The following is a 12,500-nucleotide window of genomic DNA, read 5'->3' on the forward strand; positions in this document are numbered from 1 at the left end:
GTGTGTGTGTGCATACGTCTGTGCATGTGACCTCCTAAGAAACAAAAGGCTTTGAACTGCTTTGGGTCCTTGTCTTAATCATAATTTCCTTGGCTCTGTATGAGTGTGTGTGAGTGTGTGTGTGTGTGTGTGTGTGTGTGTGTGTGTGTGTGTGTGTGTGTGTGTGTGTGCGTGCGTGCGTGCGTGCGTGCGTGCGTGCGTGCGTGCGTGTGTGTGTGTGATAGAATGCATGCAGCATCAGCTTCTCCTGGTGCAATAGGGTTCTTTATCTAAGTTGGAACTGTGATGGATTTTCAAAATAAAACGTAGCCTGTCACAGCACTAAGAGCAGTCACCCAATGATCAGCTGTTAAGACTTTCATCTGTCACTGTAATCTGCACTCTTAATGGAACATTGGTCTGGAGAAATTAATTAGAGTTTTTCTAAAATGCCCTGCCCAAAAGCCACTGCATTTGTAGATTGTCCCATATCTGGCAGTATCCACTGTCTCTGACTGGCCTTGGGGTGGTCTTTGTAGGCTACCATCGCACTGTTTGTTGCTGTTTTTATATGATGCATTTACTGTGAAAAGTATCACTCACACAGACATGTACACATTGAACCAACAGACAAGCAGACAGGCAGGCAGGCAAGCAGGCAGGCAGGCAGACAGACTCACACATATATACACATATACACACCCCTAAATTATAACGCATCACTTCAGGGTTGAGACTGGGTATATTTGAGCTTGGCTGTTGGTGTAGATTTAATTAAAAGATTGAGCTAGACAGCGTCACAGACACTGAGAAACACACACACACGTACAGACACTGAGACACTCTGAGACACTCTGAGACACACTGAGACACACTGAGACAGACAGACAGACAGACAGACAGACAGACAGACAGACAGACAGACAGACAGACAGACAGACACACACACACACACACACACACACACACACACACACACACAGAGAGACACAGAGACACAGAGTGGCGCTAGCATCCTCATTTCTCCCACACACTCATATGAGTGAAAGGCATCCAGGAGGATTATCGCAGAACATCACATGACAGCTCAGAGGGATGTTCAGATTGTCTCAAAGATATGGTCCTATTGTTAATACTCCCTATGTCTATGTTCTAACCTCTCTCACTGTGACTGTTATAATACCAGTGTAGTCAACTGTCTATGTCCTAACCTCTCTCACCGTGACTGTTATAATACCAGTGTAGTCAACTGTCTATGTCCTAACCTCTCTCACTGTGACTGTTATAATACCAGTGTAGTCAACTGTCTATGTCCTAACCTCTCTCTCTATGACTGTTATAATACCAGTGTAGTCAACTGTCTATGTCCTAACCTCTCTCTCTATGACTGTTATAATACCAGTGTAGCCAACTGTCTATGTGCTAAACCTCTCTCACTGTGACTGTTATAATACCAGTGTAGTCAACTGTCTATGTCCTAACCTCTCTCACTGTGACTGTTATAATACCAGTGTAGTCAACTGTCTATGTGCTAACCTCTCTCACTGTGACTGTTATAATACCAGTGTAGTCAACTGTCTATGTGTTAACCGCTCTCACTGTGACTGTTACAATACCAGTGTAGCCAACTGTCTATGTGCTAACCTCTCTCTCTATGACTGTCATAATACCAGTGTAGTCAACTGTCTATTTGCTAACCTCTCTCACTGTGACTGTTATAATACCAGTGTAGTCAACTGTCTAGGTGCTAACCTCTCTCTCTATGACTGTTACAATACCAGTGTAGCCAACTGTCTATGTGCTAACCTCTCTCACTATAACTGTAGCCAACTGTCTATGTGCTAACCTCTTTCACTATAACTGTAGCCAACTGTCTATGTGCTAACCTCTCTCACTATAACTGTTACCATACCAGTGTAGCCAACTGTCTATGTGCTAACCTCGCTTACTGTGACTGTTATAATACCAGTGTAGTCAACTGTCTATGTGCTAACAGCTCTCACTGTGACTGTTATAAAACCAGTGTAGTCAACTGTCTATGTGCTAACCTCTCTCACTGTGACTGTTATAATACCAGTGTAGTCAACTGTAAATGTGCTAACCTCTCTCACTATTACTGTTATAATACTAGTGTAGTCAACTGTCTATGTGTAACCGCTCTCACTGTGACTGGTACAATACCAGTGTAGTCAACTGTCTATGTGCTAACCTCTCTCTCTATGACTGTTATAATACCAGTGCAGCCAAATGTCTATGTGCTAACCTCTCTCTCGTTGACTGTTACAATACCAGTGTAGTCAACTGTCTATGTGTTAACCTCTCTCACTGTGACTGTTACAATACCAGTGTAGCCAACTGTCTATGTGCTAAACTCTCTCACTATTACTGTTATAATACCAGTGTAGCCAACTGTCTATGTGCTAACCTCTCTCACTATAACTGTAGCCAAATGTCTATGTGCTAACCTTGCTCACTGTGACTGTTATAATACCAGTGTAGTCAACTGTCGATGTGCTAACAGCTCTCACTGTGACTGTTATACTACCAGTGTAGTCAACTGTCTATGTGCTAACCTCTCTCACTGTGACTGTTATAATACCAGTGTAGTCAACTGTCTATGTGCTAACCTCTCTCTCTATGACTGTTATAATACCAGTGTAGTCAACTGTCTATGTGCTAACCTCTCTCACAGTGACTGTTATAATACCAGTGTAGTCAACTGTCTATGTGCTAACATCTCTCACTATAACTGTTATAATACCAGTGTAGTCAACTGTCTATGTGTTAACCTCTCTCACTGTGACTGTTACTGTTATACCAGTGTAGTCAACTGTCTATGTGCTAACCTCTCTCACTGTGACTGTTATAATACCAGTGTAGCCAACTGTCTATGTGCTAACCTCTCTCTCTATGACTGTTACAATACCAGTGTAGCCAACTGTCTATGTGCTAACCTCTCTCACTATAACTGTAGCCAACTGTCTATATGCTAACCTCTTTCACTATAACTGTAGCCAACTGTCTCTGTGCTAACCTCTCTCACTATAACTGTTACCATACCAGTGTAGCCAACTGTCTATGTGCTAACCTCTCTCACTGTGACTGTTATAATACCAGTGTAGTCAACTGTCTATGTGCTAACCTCTCTCTCTATGACTGTTATAATACCAGTGTAGTCAACTGTCTATGTGCTAACCTCTCTCACTGTGACTGTTATAATACCAGTGTAGTCAACTGTCTATGTCCTAACCTCTCTCACTGTGACTGTTTTAATACCAGTGTAGTCAACTGTCTATGTGCTAACCTCTCTCACTGTGACTGTTATAATACCAGTGTAGTCAACTGTCTATGTGCTAACCTCTCTCACTGTGACTGTTATAATACCAGTGTAGTCAACTGTCTATGTGCTAACCTCTCTCACTGTGACTGTTATAATACCAGTGTAGTCAACTGTCTATGTGCTAACCTCTCTCACTGTGACTGTTATAATACCAGTGTAGCCAACTGTCTATGTGCTAACCTCTCTCACTGTGACTGTTACAATACCAGTGTAGTCAACTGTCTATGTGCTAACCTCTCTCACTGTGACTGTTATAATACCAGTGTAGTCAACTGTCTATGTGCTAACCTCTCTCTCTATGACTGTTATAATACCAGTGTAGTCAACTGTCTATGTGCTAACCTCTCTCACTGTGACTGTTATAATACCAGTGTAGTCAACTGTCTATGTGCTAACATCTCTCACTATAACTGTTATAATACCAGTGTAGTCAACTGTCTATGTGCTAACATCTCTCACTATAACTGTTATAATACCAGTGTAGTCAACTGTCTATGTGTTAACCTCTCTCACTGTGACTGTTACTGTTATACCAGTGTAGTCAACTGTCTATGTGCTAACCTCTCTCACTGTGACTGTTATAATACCAGTGTAGCCAACTGTCTATGTGCTAACCTCTCTCTCTATGACTGTTACAATACCAGTGTAGCCAACTGTCTATGTGCTAACCTCTCTCGCTATAACTGTAGCCAACTGTCTATGTGCAAACCTCTTTCACTATAACTGTAGCCAACTGTCTCTGTGCTAACCTCTCTCACTATAACTGTTACCATACCAGTGTAGCCAACTGTCTATGTGCTAACCTCTCTCACTGTGACTGTTACAATACCAGTGTAGCCAAATGTCTATGTGCTAACCTCTCTCACTATAACTGTAGCCAACTGTCTATGTGCTAACCTCTTTCACTATAACTGTAGCCAACTGTCTATGTGCTAACCTCTTTCACTATAACTGTAGCCAACTGTCTATGTGCTAACCTCTTTCACTATAACTGTAGCCAACTGTCTATGTGCTAACCTCTTTCACTATAACTGTAGCCAACTGTCTACGTGTTAACCTCTCTCACTGAGACTGTTACAATACCAGTGTAGTCAACTGTCTATGTGCTAACCTCTCTCACTGTGACTGTTACAATACCAGTGTAGTCAACTGTCTATGTGCTAACCTCTCTCAATGTGACTGTTACAATACCAGTGTAGTCAACTGTCTATGTGCTAACCTCTCTCACTGTGACTGTTATAATACCAGTGTAGTCAACTGTCTATGTGCTAACCTCTCTCACTGTGACTGTTATAAAACCAGTGTAGTCAACTGTCTATGTGCTAACCTCTCTCACTGTGACTGTTATAATACCAGTGTAGTCAACTGTAAATGTGCTAACCTCTCTCACTATTACTGTTATAATACCAGTGTAGTCAACTGTCTATGTGCTAACCTCTCTCACTATTACTGTTATAATACCAGTGTAGTCAACTGTCTATGTGCTAACCTCTCTCACTATAACTGTAGCCAACTGTCTATGTGCTAACCTCTCTCACTGTGACTGTTACAATACCAGTGTAGTCAACTGTCTATGTGTTAACCTCTCTCACTATAACTGTAGCCAACTGTCTATGTGCTAACCTCTCTCACTGTGACTGTTATAATACCAGTGTAGTCAACTGTCTATGTGCTAACCTCTCTCACTATAACTGTAGCCAACTGTCTATGTGCTAACCTCTCTCACTGTGACTGTTATAATACCAGTGTAGTCAACTGTCTATGTGCTAACCTCTCTCACTGTGACTGTTATAATACCAGTGTAGTCAACTGTCTATGTGCTAACCTCTCTCACTGTGACTGTTATAAAACCAGTGTAGTCAACTGTCTATGTGCTAACCTCTCTCACTGTGACTGTTATAATACCAGTGTAGTCAACTGTCTATGTGTAACCTCTCTCACTGTGACTGTTATAATACCAGTGTAGTCAACTGTCTATTTGTTAACCTCTCTCACTGTGACTGTTATAATTCCAGTGTAGACAACTGTCTATGTGCTAACCTCTCTCTCTATGACTGTTACAATACCAGTGTAGCCAACTGTCTATGTGCTATTCTCTCTCACTATGACTGTTACAATACCACTGTAGTCAACTGTCTATGTGCTAACCTCTCTCACTGTGACTGTTATAATACCTAACCTCTCTCACTGTGACTGTTATATTACCAGTGTAGTCAACTGTCTATGTGCTAACCTCTCTCACTGTGACTGTTATAATACCAGTGTAGTCAACTGTCTATGTGCTAACCTCTCTCACTGTGACTGTTATAATACCAGTGTAGCCAACTGTCTATGTGCTAACCTCTCTCACTATTACTGTTATAATACCAGTGTAGCCAAATGTCTATGTGCTAACCTCTCTCACTATAACTGTAGCCAACTGTCTATGTGCTAACCTCTCTCACTGTGACTGTTATAATACCAGTGTAGTCAACTGTCTATGTGCTAACAGCTCTCACTGTGACTGTTATAATACCAGTGTAGTCAACTGTCTATGTGCTAATCTCTCTTACTGTGACTGTTATAATACCAGTGTAGCCAACTGTCTATGTGCTAACCTCGCTCACTGTGACTGTTATAATACCAGTGTAGTCAACTGTCTATGTGCTAACCTCTCTCACTGTGACTGTTATAATACCAGTGTAGTCAACTGTCTATGTGCTAACCTCTCTCACTATTACTGTTATAATACCAGTGTAGCCAACTGTCTATGTGCTAACCCCTCTCACTATAACTGTAGCCAACTGTCTATGTGCTAACCTCTTTCACTATAACTGTAGCCAACTATCTATGTGCTAACCTCTCTCTCTATGACTGTTATAATACCAGTGTAGTCAACTGTCTATGTGCTAACCTCTCTCACTATGACTGTTATAATACCAGTGTAGTCAACTGTCTATGTGCTAACCTCTCTCACTATTACTGTAGCCACTGTCTATGTGCTAACCTCTCTCACTATAACTGTAGCCACTGTCTATCTGCTAACCTCTCTCACTATAACTGTAGCCAACTGTCTATGTGCTAACCTCTCTCACTATTACTGTTATAATACCAGTGTAGCCAACTGCAAACAGGGACAGTGTAACACCCCATTTTTTAAATCTCAAAACTCTCACGACCAAAAAATGTAATTAGCAGCCAATGTTTACTTTGTTATTTGGGGCTTTGGCAGTCAATTGAAAAACATTCCAACAGTATTTCTGATTGTCTTCTCAACTCATCATCACATAATTTTAATGTGGGGCTATGACAGTCAATTGCAAATTAGTCTCTTATCTCACCACCACTAATGAGATGGGTGTGGCGTAATGTAGGTTGCATCGGAGCTTCTCAAAGTCAGGGGGCATAGTCGACAGAGCGCATATTTGGTTTGAATGCAGAGGAAGGCACTGAATCCAGCTACACACAGATATGAGCTGGCGAAGGGTACATTGAGTTGTAATCCAGAGGCAGACGGCAGGGTGTTCCCTTTGAGTCAGGAACCTAAACTCCTCCGTAGTGATCTGTGAATGCGTTGTCTGTAGCATTCAGTCACATTACAGCTCCATCAGCTGTTGGATTTCACTTACTGGCATGTCAACTGAGCCAGGATCACAGTCAAACGGATTGGGAAGTAGGTCCCAAAGTGCTCTTCCCAGCATTGAAATGAGCAGTCATCAATGGTGTGAGACACTTACTGATGCTGTGTTCTGTTAGAAACATGCACAGCCGAGGGAAGTGGGAATGGTTGGCTTTTGAAAGACTCTCTCTCCAATAAGAATTCTTTCCTCTGAATCCACTGATTCAGTCACTCATCTGTAGAATGTTTTTGTATTTCCTCTGCATGCTTCTGTTCCATTTGTTCAGTTTCTAAATACTGTATGTCTGTTACATTGGCAAGGAGACACATTTTTTATTTTCATTACACAGGAAGTCAAGTCCAATCTCAATGCAAAAAATATACTGCTCTAAAAAATAAAGGGAACACTTAAACAACACATCCTAGATCTGAATGAAAGAAATAATCTTATTAAATACATTTTTCTTTACATAGTTGAATGTGCTGACAACAAAATCACACAAAAATAATCAATGGAAATCATATTTATCAACCCATGGATGTCTGGATTTGGAGTCACACTCAAAATGAAAGTGGAAAACCACACTACAGGCTGATCCAACTTTGATGTAATGTCCTTAAAACAAGTCAAAATGAGGCTCAGTAGTGTGTGTGGCCTCCACATGCCTGTATGACCTCCCTACAACGCCTGGGCATGCTCCTGATGAGGTGGCGGATGGTCTCCTGAGGGATCTCCTCCCAGACCTGGACTAAAGCATCCGCCAACTCCTGGACAGTCTGTGGTGCAACGTGGCGTTGGTGGATGGAGCGAGACATGATGTCCCAGATGTGCTCAATTGGATTCAGGTCTGGGGAACGGGCGGGCCAGTCCATAGCATCAATGCCTTCCTCTTGTAGGAACTGCTGACACACTCCAGCCACATGAGGTCTAGCATTGTCTTGCATTAGGAGGAACCCAGTGCCAACCGCACCAGCATATGGTCTCACAAGGGGTCTGAGGATCTCATCTCGGTACCTAATGGCAGTCAGGCTACCTCTGGCGAGCACATGGAGGGCTGTGCGGCCCCCCAAAGAAATGCCACCCCACACCATGACTGACCCACCGCCAAACCGGTCATGCTGGAGGATGTTGCAGGCAGCAGAACGTTCTCCACGGCGTCTCCAGACTCTGTCACGTCTGTCACGTGCTCAGTGTGAACCTGCTTTCATCTGTGAAGAGCACAGGGCGCCAGTGGCGAATTTGCCAATCTTGGTGTTCTCTGGCAAATGCCAAACGTCCTGCACGGTGTTGGGCTGTAAGCACAACCCCCACCTGTGGACGTCGGGCCCTCATACCACCCTCATGGAGTCTGTTTCTGACCGTTTGAGCAAAAACATGCACATTTGTGGCTTGCTGGAGGTCATTTTGCAGGGCTCTGGCAGTGCTTCTCCTGCTCCTCCTTGCACAAAGGCGGAGGTAGCGGTCCTGCTGCTGGGTTGTTGCCCTCCTACGGCCTCCTCCACGTCTCCTGATGTACTGGCCTGTCTCCTGGTAGCGCCTCCATGCTCTGGACACTACGCTGACAGACACAGCAAACCTTCTTGCCATAGCTCGCATTGATGTGCCATCCTGGATGAGCTGCACTACCTGAGCCACTTGTGTGGGTTGTAGACTCCGTCTCATGCTACCACTAGAGTGAAAGCACCGCCAGCATTCAAAAGTGACCAAAACATCAGCCAGGAAGCAATGGAACTGAGAAGTGGTCTGTGGTCACCACCTGCAGAACCACTCCTTTATTGGGGGTGTCTTGTTAATTGCCTATAATTTCCACCTGTTGTCTATTCCATTTTGTCAATCAGTGTTGCTTCCTAAGTGGACAGTTTGATTTCACAGAAGTGTGATTGACTTGGAGTTACATTGTGTTGTTTAAGTGTTCCCTTTATTTTTTTGAGCAGTGTATTTCCAACACTCCCCCTCGATAACCATCAAGCCTCGGTGTGAAATAGAACATAGTGATTCTCTGATCCCATATCTCCACATAGTTTTGCGAACAAGTGTGCGCCCAGTGATGTGGTTTGATGTACACTAAACAAAAATATAAACTTAACATGTAAAGTGATGGTCCCATGTTTCATGAGCTGAAATAAAAAAATCCCAGATATGTTTCATATGCACAAAAAGCTTATTTCTCTCAAATTTTGTGCACAAATGTACTTAAGTCCCTGTTAGTGAGAATAATTTCTGTCTGTAATGAAGTACCTTTGTTGAGAAAAATAATTCTTATTGGCTGGGCTTGGCTCCCCATTGAGTCCACCATGTCTGCGCCCCTGCCTAGCCATGTGAAATCCATAGATTAGAGCCTAATTCATTTATTTCAATTGACTGATTTCCTTATATAAACTGTAACTCAGTAAAATCTGTGAAATTGTTGCATGTTGCGTTTATATTTTGGTTCAGTATAGCTTACAATTGAAGTGAACTGCTGCAGTATATCTCCGAGTTCTGTGCTCAGCTCTTTTGCTGCCAGTTGTTCTCAGTGTATCATACGGCAGTCCATATGGCAGAGGGAGACACATTCCTAACTAGAGTGCAGAGGCCTGCCCGCCGTCCCACCGTAGATGGAGCCCCATCTGTGCAAAAGCCCACCAGTAGATCCCATGGAATCAGTTTTTCCTCAAAATAGCCACGCAGCTCACTGAACATCCTCTGTGCTGTTTCATGCTCAGGAATCGTGAGACAGAACAATATGTCCTCGTGAATAGCATCCCCTAACATATATAGTGAACAAAAGTCGGGGCCTCACAGCCAGTTCAATCAGAGTTTGCTCTTGATTGCTAGCAATAGCATCAATTATTTGTTTGACAGCGCTATCTGACAAAGGTATTGATGTGAGTTTTTGGGCCCCTGCCTCCCCACACATTGTTTCACCGTATAAATTGCGGCCGGTAATATCAAAGTCTCTGTAATAGCGTGTGGTTTCATAGCATAGCGGACCTAGCCATTCACCGTGGGAATGATTAATGTGCAATGGTCAAGCGCAGCCTTTTCCAAAGATCTATGGGCACTCTGGTTGAATCTTCTAGATTTTAATAATTGTCATTAAGATTTGAAGGTTAACCCCATTATGTCACGCCCTGACCTTAGAGATCCTTATTATTCTCTATGGTTGGTTAGATCAGGGTGTGACACGGGTGGGAAATTCTATGTTTTCTGTTTCTTTGTTTTTGGGCCGAGTGTGGTTCCCAATCAGAGGCAGCTGTCTATCATTGTCTCTGATTGGGAATCATACTTAGGCAGCCTGTTTTCCACCTGAGTTTGTGGGATCTTGTTTTCTGTTCAGTGTCTGTGCCTGTTTAAGTGTTTTGTGAATAAAAGAATCATGAACACTTTCCATGCTGCGCTTTGGTCTACTCTTCCTACCACCAATGAGAGCCGTTACACATTACAATGATTTTGAGATAAAAATATGATATTATTATTATATATACGTATATATGAATATCAGACCCCTAGTTTGGGAACAACTGCCCTAGTGGGTCTCAAATCCATGTCTCCAGCCCGAAGGCAAACTCACTACCCACTGCTCCAATAGGGTTTATCTTGGCAGGGAGGTCTCCACTCACTAACCACTGCTCCAATAGGGTTTATCTTGGCGGGGAGGTCTCCACTCACTAACCACTGCTCCAATAGGGTTTATCTTGGGGGAGAGGTCTCCACTCACTAACCACTGCTCCAATAGGGTTTATCTTGGGGGATAGGTCTCCACTCACTAACCACTGCTCCAATAGGGTTTATCTTGGCGGGGAGGTCTCCACTCACTAACCACTGCTCCAATAGGGTTTATCTTGGGGGAGAGGTCTCCACTCACTAACCACTGCTCCAATAGGGTTTATCTTGGGGATAGGTCTCCACTCACTAACCACTGCTCCAATAGGGTTTATCTTGGCAGGGAGGTCTCCACTCACTAACCACTGCTCCAATAGGGTTTATCTTGGGGGATAGGTCTCCACTCACTAACCACTGCTCCAATAGGGTTTATCTTGGCAGGGAGGTCTCCACTCACTAACCACTGCTCCAATAGGGTTTATCTTGGGGGATAGGTCTCCACTCACTAACCACTGCTCCAATAGGGTTTATCTTGGGGGATAGGTCTCCACTCACTAACCACTGCTCCAATAGGGTTTATCTTGGCGGGGAGGTCTCCACTCACTAACCACTGCTCCAATAGGGTTTATCTTGGCGGGGAGGTCTCCACTCACTAACCACTGCTCCAATAGGGTTTATCTTGGCGGGGAGGTCTCCACTCACTAACCACTGCTCCAATAGGGTTTATCTTGGGGATAGGTCTCCACTCACTAACCACTGCTCCAATAGGGTTTATCTTGGCGGGGAGGTCTCCACTCACTAACCACTGCTCCAATAGGGTTTATCTTGGCGGGGAGGTCTCCACTCACTAACCACTGCTCCAATAGGGTTTATCTTGGGGGATAGGTCTCCACTCACTAACCACTGCTCCAATAGGGTTTATCTTGGCGGGGAGGTCTCCACTCACTAACCACTGCTCCAATAGGGTTTATCTTGGGGGGGAGGTCGTAATGAGCCTACTGTACCTAGGCAATGCTCTTCAGTCCAGTACTATTATTAAGAAGAAGACTACCATTTACTCACTCTAAGACGTCTCTGTTGAAGGGCTTCTTGCTGTTTCCCAGGAACTCTCCAATCATCTGCCTGCTCAGGCCCTTCCTCTGAAGCAGGAAGTGAGCCACACCTATGGGCGTGTCCGGGATGAAACCTCGTGAGATCAGGAACTGGAGACCCTTATCAGGGTTACTGACAGAGAAGAAGAAAGAGAAGGAGAAATTAGATATTAAAATCCCCTTTATTTGAGTCAATATCATACGGTACACAAATCCTTCACATTTCATGCCCTCGCATATAAAGGAGAGAGGGAGGAGACCGGCAGAGAGGGGTAGAGAGAGGAGAGAGGAGGGGGGAAGAGAGAGAAGAGGGGTGAGGGAGGAGGCTGGAGGAGATTGTTATACGTGAGACCCCTGCTTGCTAAACAAGTTCCAAAATCACCAAGACTATGAAGATCAAAACAGTCTGGTGATGACAGTCTGGTGTGGAGGCTAGTGGTGATACATGGTGTTAATGACAGTCTGGTGTGGAGGCTAGTGGTGATACATGGTGTTAATGACAGTCTGGTGTGGAGGCTAGTGGTGATACATGGTGTTAATGACAGTCTGGTGTGGAGGCTAGTGGTAAAACATGGTGTTAATGACAGTCTGGTGTGGAGGCTAGTGGTGATACATGGTGTTGATGACAGTCTGGTGTGGAGGCTAGTGGTAAAACATGGTGTTAATGACAGTCTGGTGTGGAGGCTAGTGGTAAAACATGGTGTTAATGACAGTCTGGTGTGGAGGCTAGCGGTAAAACACGGTGTTAATGACAGTCTGGTGTGGAGGCTAGTGGTGATACATGGTGTTAATGACAGTCTGGTGTGGAGGCTAGTGGTGATACATGGTGTTAATGACAGTCTGGTGTGGAGGCTAGTGGTAAAACATGGTGTTAATGACAGTCTGGTGTGGAGGCTAGCGGTAAAA

The 12,500-nt window shown here is 43.9% G+C and overlaps 1 protein-coding gene across 3 annotated transcripts in view; it reads right to left on the reverse strand.

The window, feature by feature from the left end:
- The window catches only part of LOC106609634 (IQ motif and SEC7 domain-containing protein 3-like), a 183,470-nt gene that overhangs the window by 57,229 nt on the left and 113,741 nt on the right, over nucleotides 1–12,500 (reverse strand). For all 3 annotated transcript variants that reach the window (XM_045722253.1, XM_045722255.1, XM_045722254.1), the window contains one exon: nucleotides 11,566–11,727. In XM_045722253.1, coding sequence (XP_045578209.1) covers nucleotides 11,566–11,727 — 162 coding nt within the window. The remainder of the gene's footprint in view (nucleotides 1–11,565; nucleotides 11,728–12,500) is intronic.

The sequence above is a fragment of the Salmo salar genome, chromosome ssa07 (genome assembly GCF_905237065.1).
Source record: "Salmo salar chromosome ssa07, Ssal_v3.1, whole genome shotgun sequence".
NCBI classification, from domain to species: domain Eukaryota; kingdom Metazoa; phylum Chordata; class Actinopteri; order Salmoniformes; family Salmonidae; genus Salmo; species Salmo salar.